We start from the raw sequence: 22,530 nt of genomic DNA on the forward strand, positions 1-22,530 counted from the left end.
TTTACAAGTGTCGCTTTTTGAAACAAAAATGCACATATGACTACTGACTGCACACAGATGATAGCTTTGCTCAAATTATTGTTTAAACTGTATTTTCCTGTTATCAACATCTAGGAAGATCTAGTAACTTCTGCAAATAATGTCACATTTTTCAAAATGGGTTAAGTGATGTGTTCGCTCATATGTGAATGTATGCAATGGTTAATGAAACTGCTGAATACACCATGTTTTTTGTGAATGTTTCAGATTCATTATGCAATACCACATCCACTGTGGGTGACAATAGATAACAGGGTATTTTCACTGGTTGCTATTTGTTATGACAGCAACAGCCCACATGTTTTGCAGATAATGCCCAGGGCAATGGAAACAGGCAGGACAATTTCCTGAGAAATAAGTGGTAAAAAGCCACATCATTTCATTTACGCTCCCGTATGTCTTTAATTAACGGCTGCGGTCACAATAAATATGTATGGAGGGATTTAAACATATTTCTTCAACAGATGTCGTGGCCATGCATTAATGAAATAAATAAATCTGTCACATTTCAGTCTTTTATTATGGTTTCTACTGTAACCAAGACTAGTTAGGTGAAAATTAATGCTGATGAGCTGTCAGATTTTCAGCACTCAACTGAACTCACTGGATTGCTGGGACAATAGGCTACAGTTTATGCATTCTTACAACCAAAGACCCATCCACAACAACAGATCATTTACTTAATTTGAACCCTTATTGAAGCTCACTGTGTCGATGCCTTCCAGTCCCATGAGGGAAAAAAGCAGCTCAGACTCATTTTTCATATTCAATACACATTTATGTTCATGTTTTACAGCAACCCAAGCAAAAATGCAGCGAGTAGGGTCTGTCCTGCCTAGGCACTGTAAAAGGACTATTGGTAATCATACAATGACTTGTTTGTGATGAGAAATACAACTGTACAACTAATACAACTGTTGATGTCAGTCTATACAAGTAAGATATATGGGATTTTGCAAGAATCACGAAAGAATTATATTATCTGTGAAGAGGGACTCGTCTGATCCCCGGAGGCCCAGACTTGTCTGCATCTGTAACAGCACATTACAACACACATATAGCCATCTATTATAAAACCCAACTTATGTTTTGAGTCTGTGTGTAGTTTCACTCTTCAGATTTTTTTTGACTATATTTGTAACGCTACAGAAAACACATGACATACACTTAGGAACTATGAAAATTATGATGATTTGCCTGGCAACACTCAGGTTTACCATTTCATAGCATGAGCCAGGGATTCTAATGTTAACTCAATGTCATGTGAAGTCTTTTTCATTTGCAATATGAGTTGAATGTGAAACACCCTGTCCCAAACAGTATTCACCAAGTGAAAGTTTAGTTCAGCTATTTTATCTGGTATAACTAAGTGACCCACAGAAAGCTGAGATGAACTGTATTTTCTACTATTTAGGCCTACTTACCGAACACTGAAGCTGTGAGGTTAACAGCATTTTCAAGTAGGAAACTCTTATCTCTCCTGTTTCCCACAGCACTTGAATGCAGCATATTCAGGTTCTCTCCACGATGAGCGGAACCTCGTTCTTGCTTTGGTTTCCGACGGACTGTTGACAAAGTTGCCCGCGCAGGAAGTGTGCACTGACTGAGTGGAAGAAAAAAAAAAAAAAAACAGTGTTTGTTGCGGTCGTTTTGCATATAACGGTTACCTTTCCGAAACCCCTCATGTTGGACTATTGCATGCGAGAGTAAATCTTGACATTTATGATCAGACGGACACGAAAATGTTTGCCGGGCTGCCTGAACTGGGGATATCTAACGGCGAGGATCTGAAAGAAACTCTCACCAACTGCACTGAGCCTCTGAAAGCCATCGACCAGTTTCAGGTACGGCGTTTATTTTCAAAGGCAGTTCACGGCGAATAATAGCTAGCTAAACTGAAGAGGTTAGTGTGATTTCTTTTGAATATCGCAGCCTTTGGACTGGAGGGTCGCGGCGTTTGCTGTATCAAAGGAAGTATGCGAGTTATACGGAGACTTTGATTGAACATTTAGCTCCAAGGTTGCCGCGGCTAGCTTGCTGCTGTCGCCTGGTAGCCAGCAGGTTTCCAGACAAGCCACAGCTGCTTAATACAAACTATCACCGTTAGTATATATATTATAGTCGAGGAGCTGCCGTGCACCGAGGCAGACAGGCACTCCGCAGCATTTATCCAAGAGTCCCTGACTTGTCCGGAGACAAACTGCACTCCCTTCACATCTGACAGCTCAGGGCTGAACCAGGATTTCAGTAAAACTTAGAGCTTAAAACTTGGGTTGCTTGTATAGAGCGGATTGGATTTATTCGACAAGTTAAGATTATATACAGCTCTAGACCAATGAAGTCTGGGTTGCATTGTCTAGTTCCCAGGACGTGATGTGAGTCCACATGGTGGTGAGACCTCCTCATTAGTTGCTCTGTGCTCCCCTGGGCTGATAATCCACAGTACTGTGTCTGGGTCTCTCCATTCAGTTCGACAGCATGACGAAAAATAACACTTTTCAGTCATAAACCAACACAAACACAGCATTTTATTGCACTACCAAAAACAACAAGTCCCAGTACCTTGTTATTTTCCTATATGAACTGGACATGAACTGGACAGTCGGGGTGTGTATGTTGTCTGTTTGTGTGCCTACAAAGTTTGGTTGTCTTACGTGAATCTGTTTGGAAGTTATGCACCTTTTTGTCATTGTCAATTACCATCAGCACACCTCCTGTACTGCCACACCTAGCCAGCTGGCATGAATGCAAATCCACACACACACACACACACACACACACACACACACACACACACACACACACACACACACACACTTGACCTCCGTGCCAAGTTCTAGCCTCCAAGGGGAAAAACTCTGGCTGCCAAAGGGGGGGAGGGGATTTTCGTGCACCAACAGACCAATAGACAGAGCATTATTACATAATAAAAAATATTGCCATGATCACTTTTGGTTGCCTTGATAATTGTAATTACACAAAATAGGTTACTTTCTTTTTTTTACATACACATTTACACGAGTCATCGTTCATCATCGTGAACCATGGGATATAGCACAGCCCTACCTGTAGATTAGCAGCCCAGTGGAGCACAGTGCAACTAAGGATGACATCATGTGGACACCATGTGGACTCCATAAGCCAACACTCCACCCAAGTTCAGTTTTACTTTAAGTTATTTCTGTTAACTGTGAAGCCCCACTGTTCAGTAAGGCAACATTCATTACTTACATTTTGGTTGTGATTTTCTCGCCGTTAAATGAGAGCCAGCCTGAAGAGCCACACGACTCGGTGGCATGTTGATTAACTCTTCCCCCATCTCTGTCTTTCCTGCTTCTGGGCTGCAGACAGAAAATGGCATCCTGCTGCCTACTCTCCAGTCTGCTCTGCCCTTCTTAGACCTCCATGGAACCCCCCGGCTGGAGTTTCACCAGTCCGTCTTTGACGAGCTCCGAGAGAAGTTGATGGAGCGAGTTGCCATTATCGCAGAGGGAAAGGAGGAGGACAGGTAGGCCATGTGTAAGGGACAGAGTGATATATGATCAGACTTTGGTAGCACCTGCTTTACACCTGCATTTGCTTTCCGAGTTTTACAAAAATTCATATCTGTATTGGAATCGGTCATTGTGTGTTGGAAGATAAAGAGTTGCAAAGTGGTTGGAGCCACAGGTACCAGAAGTATCATCCCCATAACTTCAAGTGTCCTTGATAAATACACAATACTACAGTTATGTTGCACCATTTCTTCAAAATGTTTACACTTCATTTCTGAGAAATAACTTTTTTCTCAAATCGCACAAAATTCTTCAGTACCCATTTGGCCCCAGTGACCGTTACTAAGGTGAAGAGTCCAGCTAAAGTCACAAAATACAGTTATATATAATATTTAATAAATATTGTGTGCTATTCCAGATTGGTGGTTGGAATCAGGAAGAAAGCACTGCACCATAATGTAGAAATGATCGAAGAGTGTCTGTATAATGTCGACTCAAAGCTACAAAGCTCAAGTTCAACAGAACTTGAAGCTCAGTGAGTGGCAGTTTCTTGAAACAGTGCACTGTGGGACTCGTAGTTCACTTGCCTCCTAAAGGTTTTACATACATGATCTTGTACTTTTCACTTTTTTTTTCCCAAGGAGCCTGAATTATTTTTATGCAGTTGTCATGTGTTTGTACTGATGATTCAGTACAAGTTTCATGTCCATCCAAGTGTAGGAAATGCTCAAATGGACTGTTAAAGATCATTGGCTTTGGGGAAATGAATGGGACTTTTACTTCCAGAACCCTGGCTGCACAAAAAGAACCTGCCAACTTTACAAATGTGTTGGTATCAGGCTCAAAATGTATTATTATTCCATCGCTGTCCTAACCCGTTCCTTTTGACTTTGACTAGTGTATTCTCAAGGAACCAGTGTGAACAGACCACTAGCATGTTTTTGTTTGTTCACGTCCACCTGCAGATACGGGAAGCTTGAAGAGCTGCTGGAGAAGAGCTTTCCTCTGGTCAAGATGCCCTCCATTCAGCCCGTGGTAATGCAGGTGCTCAAGCATCTACCAAAGGTAAGTCTTCCTCTAGGCTTCTTTTTTTGCTGTTGCAGCCACATTTAGTGAAACAGCGATGATACATTATGGGTATTTATGGAATAATTATTAGTGGTGTCAAGAGATTAAAAAAATTGAGAGATTAATTAATTATGATCTGTAATTAATTGATCTAATTAATCTCTTTTTTAATCTCACCTAAAATTGCTGAGAAAAGCCCTGAACTTGAGGTATTTCCCTTTAAATTCATTACATTATTGTAGCAGATCAGTCCGATGCGGGTCGGGGGGACGACCCCTCTTTTTCAAGACCCTTTTTTGGAAAAAAAAAAAAAAAAAAAAAAAAATTATATGGACAAAATCTTGTTTGAATAAAAAAGCCACCAGTCGGCATCAGGCGAGCCGGCCGCGGCACCGGGTCTGGTCTGCCGGATCTGACAGGTGAGCGGCGCACACATAGCCTACTGCCATATCAATTTTTGTTCATACGCGGCTGCAATGACTGCGCAATGCGGCCATTCGCCGGCAATCGCGGCATCAGGCGAGCCTACCTACTGGTTTACATATGCACAATACATGTATATTTGCTTAGACCCCCAATATTAGACGAGGGCGTTTTTTCAGGGCATTTTCAATGGAAAAAATATCGTCTTATATTCGGATGAATACGGTAATGTATTAACTTCGATCACGCAACCTTTTCTTCCACCTCCTCTCCTCTCCTCCACAGTCAGACACACACACACACACACACACACACACACACACGAGTCGCGACACCCCCTCTTCAACATGCGCTGCCTGTTTACAACGGACTCGGACTGTTGGGGCGGGTGTTAATCAAAACAAACCAATCATGTCTTGACCTCTTCACAGGTTGCTGGCCTCTGATTGGCCTGGCCTGTCTCTCTGACTTTAAAAAAAAAAAAAAAAAAGATCAGACTGGTGAGGCCAGCCGGCCGGCGACCTGTTTAAAAAAAAAAAAAAAAAAAAAAGACGGTCAGGCCACCGGGCCAGTGACAGGCCGGCACAAACACAATGACCTCCAATCAATGTCCACTTCAGGGTGTGACTGACCATTGTTTTCCACCCCCAACAACTTAAGCACAGGAAGCCCAACGCCTACAAACCGATTTTATAAAAAGTAAAATTAGAGATTAAAAATTAGATTAACTCGATTAAAAAACATAACGCGCTAAATATGACTGTAATTAATTAATCTCAATTAACGCGATAATTTGACACCACTAATAATTATATGTTGTGATGCAAAATCTGTCATACTAGGGCATATTATTTTTAAATATGTGTTTAAATGATTCCCTAAAAAGAACATGTAATGTTAGTAACATTCCTTACTGAAACCTGTTGACACACAAGCACGAGCTAGAGCCATTTTGGTTGTAATGAAGAATGATTAAAAAAATAACTTACATTGTTTTTAATGTAGAAACTGGGTCACTGAAGCAGCCATTGGCATTAGAATCCAGCAAAGAAAGAAAAAAAAAATGAAAAGAGGGTCATTTGAAAGATGTGACAAACAGTTTAAAAACAGGAATATAAAAATTTTTTTAGATGCAATGTGTGAAAAATGTGTGGATTACAACATTATGAGAGCACAGCTGTAGATCATACTGAGACTAAGAAAAATGAAATGAAGATACACCAACAAAGTAAATAAAGATTATTACACACATAATACAGACTTGCTGAAATATAATTAGGCCTATAGACATTCTGTGAAATGAATATCTACAGGAGACTATTCAAAGGAAGAGTGACCAACATAACTTAAAAAAAAAAAAATACGGCCATGAAAAGATGCAACAACATCACATTTTTAACTACTTAAAGCATTTAATCCATTGCATTCAGCCAGTATTCACCATGCACCACTGCTGTCCTACAGAACAGCTGGGGGTGAAGGGAAAATTTTCAAACTAGATGAACCCTCCATTTAAATCCAGGTAGCATCACAATGGTGTTTTGAAGTCAGCTTTGGCTTTGTGAAACCCTAAATGCCAGCTTAACATCCAAAGGGGAGGGTATGTGCTTAACAGGAGGAGGAGAGCACACTCAAAACTGTAATGCCAAGTTAATTTTGTCAGATAACAGCATCACGGCACATATTGTCTTCGTCAGTGTAAAAAGAAGGTGTGTGTTAAACAAACAGCTGACCACCTGCAGGTGCCTGAGAAGAAGCTGAAGATGGTCATGGCTGACAAGGAGCTGTACAAAGTGTGCGCAGTGGAGGTGAAGCGGCAGATCTGGCAGGACAACCAGGCTCTGTTTGGGGACGAGGTGTCGCCCCTCCTCAAGCAGTACATAGTGGAGAAGGAGGCAGCTCTGTTCAGCAGCGACCTCTCCATCCTGCACAACTTCTTCAGCCCATCTCCCAAAATGAGGCGCCAAGGCGAGGTGGGTCACACTCATCAGTCCACCAGTACTAGGCATGATGATTGAATTGGCAGGAACATTGAACTACTGGAATTTGTGTGTGTGTGTGTGTGTGTGTGGTATTGATTATTAAAGTGTCAGCTATCAGCTGCTTCAGTGGTTTTTTTTTTGTTTTTGTTTGTTTGTTTTTTTGTAAGAAAAAAAGCCAACGAACAGTAAATATTTCAATGTGTAAAATGACAATGGAGCTACAAAAATGTCTTCACTTATTTGTAATGAAACTTTTATGACTTTTTTCAGAATGTTCATGCAAATTCAAAACTCACCAAACCTTGAAATGATAAAACACACTATTTCAGTATTTTTCAGATCTTCCAAACAGTAAACTCTGCAGAAAAAAAATAGTATAGCTTATTTATAAAATAATTATGGAGTCAGTCAAACACCTTATCAGAGGTGGAAGACAGTGACTGGACCTGATCAGATTGGTTGTTGTTGTTTTTTTTGTTTTTGTGTTTTAATACAAAGCCAATCAGTATATCGAGGAAGGTTTTGATGTTATTTACCCAATTTCCCCTCAGAGATTAATATTTCTTAATTTTATTCTAATTGATAGTGTTTTTTCACCTTGTTAGCCAAATTCATATTATTTATTTTTATTTTTAATTTTGTGAGAATTTTATGATGATTTTCTTGTAATTTAATAATACTTGTAATTTTACTAATGTTCTGGCTTTTTTGACTTATTTTCTAATCACCTAGTTTGTCACCATGTTTTTTTTTTTTTTTTAACAAATCATTTGTTCAGGTTTAAAGGGTTAATAGTGGGGGCGCCCTGCCAGCTCACCTGGTAGAGAGCGTGTACCACTTTTTCAGGCTGAGTCCTGATCGCAGGGTCCTGGGTTGGAATCCAAGCTCAGGTCCTTTGCTGCATGTCATCCCCTCTCTCTCTGCTGCCTTTCCTGACTCTCTCCATTATCACTGTCAAATAAAGCAGAAATTCCAAAAAAGAGTTAATACCTCCCTGCAAAATGGACACCAACTAAAATCGTCACATCCGCCTCAGATAAAAAGGGAAAAGACCAGGGTTTTGAAAATGAAAGGACACAGAGCTGTGTGCCTGACCTCTCCTGTTGTCTGCGTGCTGCAGGTGGTGCTGAAGCTGACCCAGATGATCGGGAAGAACGTGAAGCTGTATGATATGGTGCTGCAATTTTTGCGGACACTCTTCCTGCGCACCCGAAATGTTCACTACTGCACGCTGCGGGCAGAGCTGCTCATGTCCCTCCATGACCTGGACATCAGTGAGATCTGTTCTGTAGACCCCTGCCACAAGGTAGGGACACACACAGACAGGCTGAACTGGTTTGATATCACTAGCTTACCAGTACAAAGCTCATTCCTCAAATCCTATATATCCAATTTGGTCTAAATGAAGTGAGGCGATGTGACACTTAATAATTCTTCCCTGTCGCCACAACCAAAGTTGAATCAGAGTTGGAATATTTATTTAATCATACCAATACTAATTAGGACCATAAATCAGTTTTTGTACTTGAATGAAAAGATGAAAGGTGAATGTTTTTCTCCAGGTAACTGGAGAGGTGGAGAGTACAGATATTAAGGTCGTGTCCATGCACATATAGATGTCTTTGTGAAAACACAACCTTATTTAGCCATTTGTTTTTTTTTGTTTTTACGACTCTGCCCTCATGGGAGCATTTTTGAAAATATCTTTGTACACACAATAATGCAAAAACGCTTACATCTTGGTGATATGAGCATGTGCAAAGAAGCTGAGAAGTGACTGCAGTGGTTTGTGACATCCCAGTATGATGCAAAAAAAAACATTAAAACATCAAAAAGTGTAGGGAAAAGAAAGCGGAATGATAAAAACGAGGTTGAGTGTCTATATGAACCGAGGAGAAGGTTTAGCTCCTCCTTGTTTCTATTGTTTTTTATTGCATTTTTATTTTCTTAGCATCACCTTTTTATACTGATTATATATATTTATATTTATATTGTTTTATTGCCATCTATTGTATTTTTATTTCTTTGAATCGCATTTGTATATTGTTTTATTAGCTTTGAGCATTTGTATTTTTAACTTGTAAAGCACTTTGTGAGTTGTCTCTGCGAAAAGCGCTACATAAATAAATTTTACTTTTTTTTTTTTTTTTTTTTTACTAAAAGTCACAAATGAATACAAGTTGTTGAAAAGAACTGCAGGATCAAAGTGGCGCCTGTGTGAAATCAGTATCTCGCTGTGAGCATGTACAAATAAGCAAACTCATGCAGGTGACATCAGTGTTTCCAAATAGTTTCATATTCAACATCAGCACCACAAGAGGAAAACAGTATTTGTCCACTCTGGAGAGCGTTTTCGGAAAGTTGCCTTTTCAGTGATCCCAAAAACAGCAGGTGGACAGAATAACGAAACTTTTTCAAAAGCTCTTAATGAAAAAAAAAGTCTCACAGTTGACATAGCCAAAGAGAAACCAGTAAGGAGAAATACTGGTTATCAAAATAAGTGTCATTTTTGATATTGTTGTATAGAGTCCAGTTACAACTTACAGACATCATTTTGATAGCTAACTGTCTTCTATGTTTTGCTGCATGTTTTCCTTCAGTATTCAATAATTAAGCTACAATATTAGCAGGTCTTTACTCAGGACACTGAACGGCTGTAAACATTAAAGAATGTTAGATAAAATAATGATATATTCAGTATATTGGCTCTAACTTTGGGACCATGTATTTTTTCCTGTTGTCTGCATTAAAATCTTTTTTGTATGGAAAATGAAATCAAAATAATAAAAGGCTGCAGCAAAGAAAAATGACTACGAAAAGGAATGCTCATTAATGTACACTGTCCTTTTATATAAATAAATGGCTACCCACTGGTACCCACTAGGGAATAAAAGTTTTACATCCAGCCCTCTTGTATCATGACAGTTCACCTGGTGCTTGGATGCCTGCATCCGGGAGAAGTTTGTGGATGCCAAGCGAGCCAGAGAGCTGCAAGGTTTCCTAGATGGAGTGAAGAAAGGACAAGAGCAAGTCCTCGGGTAAGAGATGAGAGGAGCTGATTGGCTTATCATACATCTGTTGTAACTCAAGGTTGCCATCAAACAGGATAACGAACCTCTGAGGCGTCTTTGTGCTTTCCAGAGACCTGTCCATGATCCTGTGTGACCCGTTTGCTTGTAACACCCTGGTCCTGAGCACGGTCAGAAATCTGCAAGAGCTGCTGAGTCAGGATGCTTTACCCCGGGTGAGGATGGTTTCATCCCACATGCCAAGCTGAACCTGAGTTTATCTTGCTGTCTGCTGGTGGGGGGGGAAGCAGCTGGGTGTGTCTTTATTAACCCTGTTATTTATTGATCTGTGAACAGGACAGTCCAGACTTGATGCTGCTTCTGAGGATGCTTTCGCTCGGACAAGGGGCCTGGGATATGATTGACAGTCAGGTCTTCAAAGAGCCTCGCTTGGTAAGAATTACGCTCCCTACTAAACTAAACCCCAAACGTCGATGAAGCCTGATCTGTCATGGTGGCATGTAGCGTGCCTGGTCTTTGGAGTCACCACCTGTTGAATCTATGGATGTGGACATCACCTGCCCCACGATCATGTCATCATGACAGATCAAGTTTCAAAGAAGTTTGGGTTTGAGCTTCAGTAAGTCTTGAAGAAAATGTGGGATTTCTTAAAGTCAAGGAAGGTTACAAGAAAGTCTAATTTCAAATCGCTTTGCCCTCTGTTGCACTTTTAAGGTGGACAGCAGCAACAACCAGCCAACTGGCAAAACTAGGGAACCAACAGGCAAAATCCCTGGATCTATGCATTTGATTACAAGCATCACCCATGTAATCAGACAGAGACAAAAACAGATTTTAATATTTTCGTTCCACTTTATTAAATAAAATGTCAACTAGGAAACACTGAGTAGAGTACATATGTCCGCTAACACCATGAGGTTTTCAAGATATGCCAGTTCCAAATATCACCAAAAGCTTATCACACCCACTGCTGCAACTGCATTTGGTCAATCAGGGTGAACAGTGAATCGATTTTTCCTTTACACATGAACAGTCATTCTTCCAAGTTTCATGCAAATCTGTTCATAACTTCTTGGGATATCCTGCTAACAGACAAAAATCAGAATGAGATGAACAAATAACCCTCGGTCCAATTCTGTTGGTGGAGGTAACTTCTTGTAGTTGAATGAAATAAATTGTAATAACATTGAAATGCGTAAGTATACACACTAGAAAGCAGACAATCATAAATTGGAAAAAATCTCTATGTATTGGTTCAAATGACTCAAAAACTTGCCTCTCTCACTAGTGGGCTTCTACCACCCTGAGTGCAGTGTGGTCACTTCACATGAGAGTTATTCCAGCATTCATTTGTCTCTCTGCGTCTCTCAGGACTTGGAGGTGGTGACCCGTTTCCTGCCTGCAATGATGTCAGTGGTTGTGGACGACCACACCTTCACTGTGGAGCAGAAGCTTCCCAGTGAAGAGAAGAGCTCACTGTCCTACCCCACCAGCCTACCGGATGCCTTTACCAGGTAAAGGATAACAGATGAGAAGCCTTGGAGAAAACGTAGGGATACTATGCTGACCTGCTGAGTTATCAATATTCCCCTCATCACTGTTGATAGGGCTTTTAATGACTCTGCAATTACTTGGTCATGTGCTGAGATTTCTGCACATGTCAGAACTCGTTGAATGGAAACATGCCTCTTATTGAAATGTGAAGACAAGCCCAACTTTGCTTGGTCTCTGAGAAATGTCCAGTCTGCTATGGTCATACCATGCTATGGACCTATTTATTGATTTACCAGTATATCGGGTCAGTTTTTTTTTGCCCTGGGTATTGGCATGCCCATTGTCAGCCTCTCTCATTTTGTAGCACAATAATTCAATAATTTTCAGATTTAGAGATATTGAATACCAGCACAAAATAACACTAATTGGCAGCTTCAGTTAAAAAAAAAAAAATCTCTATCATTATCAGTCTTGAAAACATGTACTTGTCCAATCCTACAGTCTGCGTAAGCCTCAGAAGTCATGTCGCCAATTGTCTGTGATTTGGTAGCATTTTGGGGACTTCAGGTATAAAAAAAAACTGACCGTCTGTGGGAGAAATGAATGGGGTTAAATCACAGACTGAACCTGTGAAAGAGAGAAACAGCTATTATTTGTGTTCCTCCACCTCAGGTTCCTGCAGGAGAACAGGGTGGCCTGTGAAATGGGTCTCTACTATGTCCTACACATCGCCAAACAGAGGAACAAGAACGCCTTACAAAGGTTGCTACCTGCCCTGGGTGAGCATCACACTTCCTCTGAATTTTAATTGTGTGATTTAAGTTGACACATTGGATTCTATTCCCTCTGTAGTTCAGTGGACAGAGTGAGGCACTAACACTTTGATTCCTCAAGTCAAAACAAAGGACAGGGCAGCACTGCATAGTTTGGGCAGCCCCAGTTTCTGCTGGCGTTGCTCACAATAAATACAAAGGCATTCACCCGGGTATTTATTATGGTACTTTGCTATGGATAGACTGTCTTTGTCTCTGTCATTGACCCACAGTGGAGACCCACAATGACATGGCCTTCGGCGACATCTTCCTGCACCTCCTGACTGGACACCTCACCTTGCTGTCTGATGAATTTGGATCAGAAGAGTTTTGTTCTGTCGTCTTTGATGGCTTCCTCCTTACTTCATTTTCCAGGTGGGTTGCTTCAAGCTGACAGGGGAATCCTGGAAATGTAATTGCATTTCCGTAGTCGGTGTAATGTGAAATAATGATATTGATTTTTAGTTTTTAAAGTTGCACTTGGCAAGTTTTTAGTTGGAAAATGACTCAGCTCAGGTGTTGCACACGAAGTGATGGATCAAAACATAAGAGTGAGAGACAACACTTACTCCATTTACACTGAAGGCTGTTTTATGGATGTAAGATGTGTCAGACCATGCAATAAAGCATCTGAAGATGTCTGTGATACAGGGTGTCATCTCCATGGTAACTAACCAGTCGGACGCATCTCCATTTAGGAAAGATGGCTGCCAGCGACTACGATATGTTTGATTTAGCAGAGCAAGAGGAGATTTTAAAATTGTTCTTAGAGCAGATGAGGAGTTCATTGTCTCTTCAAGTCCAGCCATGTTCTGGCTTTTGACAGCACTTTACTTGCCACAAGTACATGTGCTTTCATGGAAGTGTTATAATGGTGTGTTTCCTGGATTTTACATTAATCTTTTTTTTTTTTTTTTTTTTAAATAATGCTGTTTAATGCTGTAGTAATGCTGCAATAATGCTTTTTTAAATAATGCTAAAACTACCTACAGCCATTTACAGTCTTCTACTGATTGGATAGTGATCAGATAGCTAAAAGAGAAGTGTAAACACATGCAGGACACACTGAGGCTGGATTTAAATCAGATTTCTCAAACCACCTCAGGAGGAGTCTTAAGACACATTCTGGCCAAGTGTAAAAGCTTCTGCCCACAGAGGCCACATAAGTCTAATATGCTCCACTTCACCTGAAGCCACAGCACTAAAGCCAGTGGGAGAGAGCGCGTACAGCACGATTTTACTGTGTTCAGTTTATTGACATCACCTCTCCCAGTGCAGCTTCAACACAGTTTCTGTTCCACCACCGGCATGTCTCTTTACGCTGTTTCTGTTTTCCTTTGACTGTGTTCCAGTAAAGAGAACGTCCACAGACATTCCCTGCGTATGTTACTGCATCTTCACCACAAAGTGCTGCCATCGTACATGGAAACCTTGATGAAAACCCTTGAACCCCCAAAACAGGTTGGCTTGTTTTCTCTCAGTCAATCCTGTGCTCAGTTTCTGCTTTGAAATCGACACCGGATGTACTGAATAGTGAAAATCAGAGACATCGTCATTGCTTACAGCTCCATAAAACATTTAGGGGTGGAAACTATTTGTCGTCAAATATTAGTTCTAGAATGCAAAACTGTGATAAAAGATAAGGTTTTGGTCCTTACCAAAGTGTGCAGTAAAGTCGGTAAAGTTTCAGAGAGGAAAGAGCTAAACGCACAGTCTTGTGATGTTCACCGTTTCAAAATCATCTCACATACAGAGAATACCCATATACAATACCAATACAGCAAATTGAACTTGAAGTAAAATGATCACATAATTCAGATGTTGATTTACATCAAACATAGCATCCAATAGCATCAAACAGTCTTTGCTCGATGTACTGACATTGTGTGTTGCTGGTGACCACAGAGCAGCGAGCCGGTGAAGGAGCTGTACAGCCAGCTGACTGAGAAGCTGGAGGCCCACAAGAAGAGCCCCCCACCTCCAGATGAAGCTCCAACCCTGGACCTGGGGCTCCACCCGGTGACCGTCCCCACCACCGCCTCCACCCCGACCACACCGCTCTGAGACAGCAAACACACCCAGCAGCAGCGGAGAAGGAGACCCACGGTCTGAACCGGCAACTCTGATTGGACACACAGCCACCAGTTTGGCTCATGAAACTTAAAAAAAAAAAAAAAAGACTTCCTACATTTTTTCTTGTATGATTTCCTGTTGAGCTTTAGTTTCTTTAGATGTTCGTCTCAGATGGTCTTCCAGCTCTGACTGTGTAATCCAGCAGCCAACTATTTTTCCTCCAGGGGAAATCATTACTTTTCTAAAACATGTGCTCTTGCATTATTGTCCAAATATATTTTCATATGTGATTTGGCTATCAGTGTCTTCAGTTATATTTGAAATGTGTCAGTAGTGCAAGAAACCTGTAAATAAATTATTATTTAGAAATAGAGACAGGTGTCATTTTGTCACAAGATTATACAGTAAACCATTTCTATATGAAGATTTATCTTACAAAATGCCAAGAGATAGGATATTTATTGTTGGTCAAAGTTCTTGAGACTGGCAGAATCCGTGTCCATTGCCACACCCCAGTTTTCCAAACACCGGTTACCATCTGAAAACAGAGAAGAGTATTGTTTCAAGAAATTGCCCCTGAAGAATAACATGATGTGAATTTTGTTGAGAGGGTGAAACAAACCTTCTCAAAATTAAAGCCTGCTCACAGGTTCCTGGGTTTCAAATGGTTAATATACGCACACAAAACAGTTACACAAACCTGTTGAACAATTTTTCTGTGAAAAATGAATAAATGAATGAAAATCTTTCTCCTGAACATTTCACCACCCTCCCTTTTGAAAAGATGTTTACGCCCCTGGGTCTTGAGTCTGACAGTCAAATACCTCCATTTTTTTCCCCCTTTCAACATTAATGGACCCAGGCCTGCAAGTTTGCATTTCAGTTAAACATCTGTAAATTCCCTCCAATGAAAATACAACTACTTTAAAATGTAATAAATCATTCGTGAATATTGTACCTTGGGGTAACAGAGGACAGAGCTGAGTTCCTACGCTTTCAAATCCCCTTAAATTCATAGTGTCCCCTACCTGTCCATTTTAGAGTTGTGTGTGTGAGAGAGAGACCTACACTACTCACAAAACGTTAGGGATATTCGGCTTTTGGGTGAAATTTCAGGATGAACCTAAAATGCATTATAACCTTTACAGGTGAACTTAATGTGACCTTCTGTAAACTTTTGAATGCACATGTCCAACTGTTCAATGTTTCAGTACTTTTTGCACAAGTTGCTGTTCTCTAACAAGGAGTTTAACAGCAAAATTCACATCAGGTGTTTGATGCTCCAGCTCATCAAGGTCGTATCATTAGGGAACGGCTGCTGGAGACTGGGGTACCTCAAATGGAGTGGCCTGCACTTTCTCAGACCTGAATCCCATAGAAAACCTATGGGATCAGCTGAGTCACCGTGTAGAGGCTCGGAGCTCTGTACCCCAGAACCTCAATGTCCTGAGGGCCGCCCTTCAAGAAGAGTGGGATGCCATGCCTCAGCAGACAATAAGTCGACTTGTGAACAGCATGAGACGTCGCTGTCAAGCTGTAATTGATGCTCAAGGGCACATGACAAGTTATTGACACTGACATTTTTTGTTGTGGTATATCCACCACTGTTGTTGAGATGAGGAAATCACCAGTGTATGCTTCTACTTAAATGCCCTACTTTCATGATATAATATCACTGTAGCATGAACTTTTTATATATTCCATAAATTTCACCCCAAAGCCAAATATCCCTAACTTTTTGTGAGTAGTGTATATCACGACTGTACCATGAGACCCGTAACAACAGTGCAGCCATGTGATCACGTGGCTCAACAGTGACTTGGAGCTGGACATGTGGCTCCTGGTCCAGTGTCACTGTCCCTGCTACTGAAAGGAGGTGGGGGGAGTTTCAATATGGCCTCTTCAATTAGTATTTTAAATATCTGTTTAATCACCTCGTGGGCGCCTAAACAAGGGATAAGACACAAACTCAACATATACAGATATGTATATTTTTTTATTTACAGATCAGTGTGCTATACCATTGATAAAATGTGTGTGTGTGTGTGTGTGTGTGTGTGTATATATAGATAGATATATATAGATAGATAGATAGATATCTATATAGATATAGATATATAGATGGATGGATACAGTACAGGCCAAAAGTTTGGACACACCTTCTCATTCAATGCATTATCTTTATTTTCATGACTATTTACATTGTAGATTCTCACTGAAGGAATCAAAACTATGAATGAACACATGTGGAGTTATGTACTTAACAAAAAAAGGTGAAATAACTGAAAACTTGTTTTAGATTCTAGTTTCTTCAAAATAGCCACCCTTTGCTCTGATTACTGCTTTGCACACTCTTGGCATTCTCTCGATGAGCTTCAAGAGGTAGTCACCTGAAATGGTTTTGACTTCACAGGTGTGCCTTATCAGGGTTAATTAGTGGAATTTCTTGCTTTATCAATGGGGTTGGGACCATCAGTTGTGTTGTGCAGAAGTCAAGTTACTACACAGCTGACAGCCCTATTAGACAACTGTTAAAATTCATATTATGGCAAGAACCAATCAGCTAACTAAAGAAAAACGAGTGGCCATCATTACTTTAAGAAACACTTTCTCCTCCTCCTCCTCCTCCTCCTCTCCTCATAGCAGGACTGCCACGAGGAGAGGAGGAGAGAGCCTAGAGGGGAGGAAAAGAGAAGAAACCGCCATCTCCTCCTCTTTCTCCTCCTCTACCTCCATTTCCTCTTCATCCTCCACTAACTGTTTTTTTTTCCTCCGCAGATTCAGACAGCGAGGACATCGTCGGCAACACCAGAACCATCAACAGGTCCAACAGGATGAAGGCTAATTGAGGCTGATGCAGCTCGTCTGGAAATCACCCTAAACATGTTTCTGGGTGTCATGGGTGACCAGTGAGCGAGCTCTCCACCTATCAGCACCCGTCGCTTGTTATTAGTTGATTCAGTGTTTGTGTCCATGTGCTGGAGGAGAAAAATCACACACTTAAGTCAGAAAGTCAAGACATCCTCTGAGTATCTGGTTTGAAGGCAGTGAAAGTGGTTCCTAGTATGAACATTTTGAAATGGAAATGACATCATGTGTGCCTCATTGTCTTGGTCAGTGTGCCTGTGTGGGTGCTGTAGCCTAAATGTACACACACTTTATTTGGGATTCCAGCAGTTCCTGAGACGGAGGCCCTTGGGCTGAAAGTGACCACATGGACCCCTGGCTCTGTTGTCAAAGAGAGCACCAGCAAATGTTTCCTGGTGAAGAGCTGAGATCTTCCAGATGACACAACCATCAGCCCCAGGGTTCTTCATGATGCCTGCTCCTAAAAACAGATTGGATTAGGACATTTGCTCGACCTGCACATCCTGCTGTTCCTCCTCCACCTGCTCTACACAGCCATGAGGAGGCTCCAGATCAGCAGAGCTCTCTGACACTGACAGCAGACAACATATGAGCTGCTCACAGACCTCAGCCAGCAGCAGCCCCTTAATTTTGCACCATAACCTGTTTCCCTGTGTCCTCCTTCCCTATTCAGTGACAACATTCAGCTATGTAGTTTTTGAGATTTGTGTCACAACACTAATAGAACTACAGTGTTCAAGGACGGGGCTCATAGAGCAGTGTCTGCTGCTATTTGAAATGCACTTCACACCCAGTCAAGAGGCATATCCAGGAATTTTGTGGAAATCACCTGCAGGTGGAGGCATAGAGCACTACTACAAATCATCATGAATCATGTATCAAATTCAAACTGATAAACAGGGTGAAGACTAGTGATGCTGACACCAAATGACAAAGAACTTAAACTTACAAATAGAAAGACAACCACAAAGGTACACAGGCCAGTGATATAAACTGAATACAATTTAGCAGAATGTGTCAGCTTTAAAACAAATCTGGCACTCACTGGATTGGTTCCATACACACTGCTGGTTTCATCCACCACCGGATGAAAAATCTTATTTTCAAGAAAAGTCTAGAAACAAACTGATAAGGATTGGAAATACCATCTCATTCCACAGGCAGATTAATTGTTGTTAACATAAAATGCCAGGCCAGGAAACCTGTGGGCAGGCGCAGCGCCTTATATCAGAGAAACTGAAAGTCTTATTTCTCATTGCGCTGGCAGTTGAGGTGTGAAGTAGACAGTTATTCTGTGGTTGTGCGCAGCAGTACTGAGGACAAATCCTGCCTGGTAAGATTCTTTACAACTGATTTAACCAGAGCCAGAGGCAAAACAGCTTTGAGTCTAGAGACATTTTGGGGTATGTAACTGGGGTATTTAGTGGTTGGAGTACTGACTCTAGCTCTTAGGTGTGTAATACATCGCAGAAAACATACATCTTAAGTCATCCAATCTGATATTAGTCTTGTTGTTCTTCAAACAAGGTAAATAATCTGCCAGTGGAATGATACTAACCCTTATTTCCAATGCAGTTTGCTGAAATGAGGCAGAATAAGGCAGATCAGACCTAAAGGAGAAAAAAAAATCTGGAAACTTGATTAGCATGGCAAACAAGCTGAAGTATGTAATCCCAAAGGCAGATTTTTTTTTTTTTTTTTTTTTTTTTTTACCTAGTTTGAAGAAAAACTAAAGTTTAACACTTAATACGATACTATTTGGAGTGTATACAAATATTATGGGCTTTGAATTTCCAAAATGTATATGGTCTTCACACTCAATCTGTTCAAAGATGGCATCAATCATCAGTAGGATGTTTTTTCAAACAAAACTAAATATACTGTGTTCCATGCTGTTCTCAGTTCCTCAACACTGTGAGCATAGACGTAGAATTCTCAGCTAAATGGCAGCTCATTTTAACATCGACTCTGAGAGGGGAACCAAGGACTCAAGATACCACGAACCACCGCTGCTTTGAGTCTGATGCTTCTAAAAAAAAATGAGTGTGACTCTTTCGTTCCTCTATTTTCTAACACAGTGGGTGCAATAATTAAACTGTAGTGTTACTTGGTTAAGCCCTGAGCTGTGGTATCACCTACATCTGATATTATTTGCCACCAAAACTGAACCTTGACTGAACTGACTACATTTCTAGAGACATTACCATGAAGGCAACATCAGAGAACACAGGTCACCAAACTGTCCACTTCCAGGGCGAATATTCCTGAATGTTCCATTGATGGTATAATTTACATTGTAAGAAAAGACTCCATCTTAAAACTCCAAAACTCCATCTTCACAAGTTATTTAGTCTCATGTTCAGTGTTAAAATCTTGTGGCTCATGCACGTGAGCCGTGCATGAGCCACGCACAACCAGAATTACAGTGATTCTCCTCCTCTAACTACTTTTGTTTTCATCCGTAGAAAAAAAGATAATATCAGGTAAAGAAATGGACATGCTAATCCCATGCAGTTTGGGCCACAAACCATACAGTCCACATGTGTTCTTGTGGCCTGTTGTAAAATGGTGTGTTGGTGCAGACTGGGGCCTAAACAGTCTTGGAGTTTGACTGGAAAGCTGAGACTCTTGTGGATTCAATGAGCCACATCTGATTCATGTGTGATGATGTCAGCGCCTGTAGTGAGACCTATTGTGGCCTTAAGGATAATCACAGCTTTATGGAACTTTATATCTACAAATTAGAGGATAATTCATAAAATAAAAATTGCAATAAACTGTAATATCAAATTGCAATAGTTGTAGAATCACAATGCATATTGAATTGGCACCCAAGTTTTGTGATACTATTGAAGTAGGAGATAAACGTATGTGAACAATTATTTTTTTTCTCCATAGGTTTAAGAAATCACTCAAGTTCTCTGCCCTGGAAGGATGGACCATACGCTGGTTTCTTTGCCACCTCTGAACAGCAGCAATGAATCTGAATCTTGTCCAGTGCAGCCCCAGCACGTCTCCATCAATGTCCTCCTCAACCTGGTCTTCCTCCTGGGCTTCCTCCTCAACAGCTTCAGCCTGTGGGTCTTCTGCTGCCGGATGCCTCGGTGGAACCCTGGCACCATGCTGCAGTTCCACTTGGCCCTCAGCGATGCCATTGCAACACCAGCCACTCCCATGATGGCCGTGTACTTCGCCATGGGCAGTCACTGGCCCTTCGGTCAGTTCCTGTGCCAGGTTAAGATTGCCCTGCTCAGCTCACACTTCTATGGCAGCACTGTCTTCCTCACTCTCATCAGCATCCATCGCTACGTGGCAGTGGTTCGCTTCAACAGAGGCTCCTGCATGAAGCGAAAGGCGTTTGTCAAGAAGCTGTGCGCCGGAGTGTGGTTTGTACTTCTGATCCAGGCTGTGATTTACGCTTTCATTCTTCCACTCGGTAAGGCGGGCAGGAACAACCAGTGCCTCTCCATCCATCAGAAGGACCTGACCGAGGCGTACTTTGTCATTAACTTCATCCTCTTCATCTTTGGCTTCGTAGTCCCTTTCCTCGTGTCTGCTTTTTGCTATAAACGTCTGGCAAGCACCTTAACTCACCTCAATGTCAGTACAGCCAAGGGACTGGTGGTCAAGGTGAAATCTCAGAGGATGATAGGTGTGTGCTTAGTGATATTTGGGCTGTGCTTCCTGCCTCTTAACATGACCCGCACCGTGGGTGTCGTGCTGAAGAAATACTATCCCCAACAGTGCCATGTTCTTCTGCGGTTCGAGACAGCTTATTACGCATCCTGGATCCTGGCAGGAGTGAACTGTTGCCTGGATCCAGTGCTGTACTGTTTTGGATCGCAGAGGTTTATGGCTACGTTCCAGTCTTTGAGGACTGGTCTGAAAGACGTTCAGAATAGAAGTGATTCAGATCTGTCAGGGAATAAATAAGGGCCCACTCACATTGGCAAGTTTGAGCCCGTATCGTGCTAAAGCCAAAATCCCCCCCTCCCCAGTCCCCGGCTGGCCTGCACTCACATTACCTAAAGCCCAAACGCGCCCAAGCACGATTGCCCCCGGTGTGCACGTCATCACGTTGAAATACGACAACAGGCATGGCCCGACCATTATATCAATGTAGTTCAAATACATTCACCATGTCTTCCTTTTAACTAAAAAAACGTTTTTGGTCCTTTTAATCAGACATGGGATGTTTATTTACCTTGAAAGTTTCGGAGGTAACTTCCTCCTTCTTCAGAAAGGTCCAACTGACAGCCGGAGCGGCACCTGTCAGATCCGGCAGACCGGGTGACCGGGTGGCCGCACACCGCGCGGTGCCGCGGCCAGTGCCGGCCGGTGCCGACACGGTGCGGGCCAGCACCAGGTCTGCCGGATCTCCGCACACAGACTGCTGTACTTTCATTATAAACCGACTTTTGTTTATACGCGGTTGCAGCAGCACAACGGACAATGACACAGACAACATGGTTGATTATTGATTGCGCAACGTGGCCATTCGCAGGTAATCACGCTGCCCACATTAAACAATTTTGCAGAGGCAGGAGGAAAGTTGCATGATTTACGTCCGCGCACTGCGTGCGTGACCGTGCATGTGCTCGTGCATGTGCTCGTGTATGCGCCCGTACCGCGCTGAAGCACACCCCCTCCAACCGTGCCAGAGCGGGGGAAGTGTACTGTATTTAAGCACGATACGGAGCGATCACACTGGTCAAAGAATCCGGATTTTAGGGGCAATCGTGCTTGGGCGCGGATCAAACTTGCCAGTGTGAGAGGCCACTCACACTGGCAAGTTTGATGAATGTATTTGAACTGCAATGATTTATAATGATGTCGGGCCATGCCTGTTGTCGTATTTCAACGTGATGACGTGCACACCGGGGGCAATCGTGCTTGGGCGCGTTTGGGCTTTAGGTAATGTGAGTGCAGGCCAGCCGGGGACTGGGGAGGGGGGGATTTTGGCTTTAGCACGATACGGACTCAAACTTGCCAATGTGAGTGGGCCCTGAGTGGCCTGTAACATGGATCTTAATTTGGGCAACGCTGACCAGCGGCTGTCCAATTGTCATTAATGGCCAATATCAGCCGAATATATAGGCATTGTATTGATCTATGTAGCAGTGTTGGGAGTAATAAGATTTATTTTACTCAGATTATTATAATTTGATTCCTTTTTCCAGTGCCAAGGTAATATAAGGGATTACATTTTATTAAGTGCCATTATCAATGTGGACTGTGTAATAAAACT

At 41.8% G+C, this 22,530-nt stretch overlaps 2 protein-coding genes across 2 annotated transcripts; both read left to right on the top strand.

The window, feature by feature from the left end:
• The first annotated feature begins 1,781 nt into the window (after positions 1–1,781).
• nelfb (negative elongation factor complex member B) lies at positions 1,782–14,704 on the top strand. Its single transcript, XM_030060986.1, has 13 exons — positions 1,782–1,883; positions 3,387–3,547; positions 4,499–4,598; positions 6,767–6,997; positions 8,127–8,312; positions 9,932–10,044; positions 10,148–10,250; positions 10,372–10,467; positions 11,407–11,549; positions 12,202–12,308; positions 12,575–12,716; positions 13,694–13,802; positions 14,247–14,704. Exons 1-13 carry the CDS (start codon positions 1,782–1,784, stop codon positions 14,403–14,405), a joined length of 1,752 nt encoding a protein of 583 aa, XP_029916846.1. The 3' UTR covers positions 14,406–14,704.
• Positions 14,705–18,550: 3,846 nt separating this feature from the next.
• On the top strand, positions 18,551–21,215 carry LOC115365614 (P2Y purinoceptor 2). The gene is made up of 2 exons (XM_030060701.1): positions 18,551–18,615; positions 20,181–21,215. Exon 2 carries the CDS (start codon positions 20,217–20,219, stop codon positions 21,213–21,215), a length of 999 nt encoding a protein of 332 aa, XP_029916561.1. The 5' UTR covers positions 18,551–18,615; positions 20,181–20,216.
• Positions 21,216–22,530: the final 1,315 nt, after the last annotated feature.

This window comes from Myripristis murdjan, chromosome 9 (assembly GCF_902150065.1).
Source record: "Myripristis murdjan chromosome 9, fMyrMur1.1, whole genome shotgun sequence".
In the NCBI taxonomy this organism is placed as follows: Eukaryota; Metazoa; Chordata; class Actinopteri; order Holocentriformes; family Holocentridae; genus Myripristis; species Myripristis murdjan.

What these genes read in the sequence shown, in the direction of transcription:
- nelfb (XM_030060986.1), top strand. Translation starts at nt 1,782, where the DNA reads ATGTTTGCCGGGCTGCCTGAACTGGGGATATCTAACGGCGAGGATCTG. An exon ending in AAGCCATCGACCAGTTTCAG is followed by an intron (nt 1,884 to 3,386) that starts GTACGGCGTTTA and finishes TCTGGGCTGCAG; the next exon opens with ACAGAAAATGGCATCCTGCT. An exon ending in TGCTCAAGCATCTACCAAAG is followed by an intron (nt 4,599 to 6,766) that starts GTAAGTCTTCCT and finishes GACCACCTGCAG; the next exon opens with GTGCCTGAGAAGAAGCTGAA.
- LOC115365614 (XM_030060701.1), top strand. Translation starts at nt 20,217, where the DNA reads ATGGACCATACGCTGGTTTCTTTGCCACCTCTGAACAGCAGCAATGAA.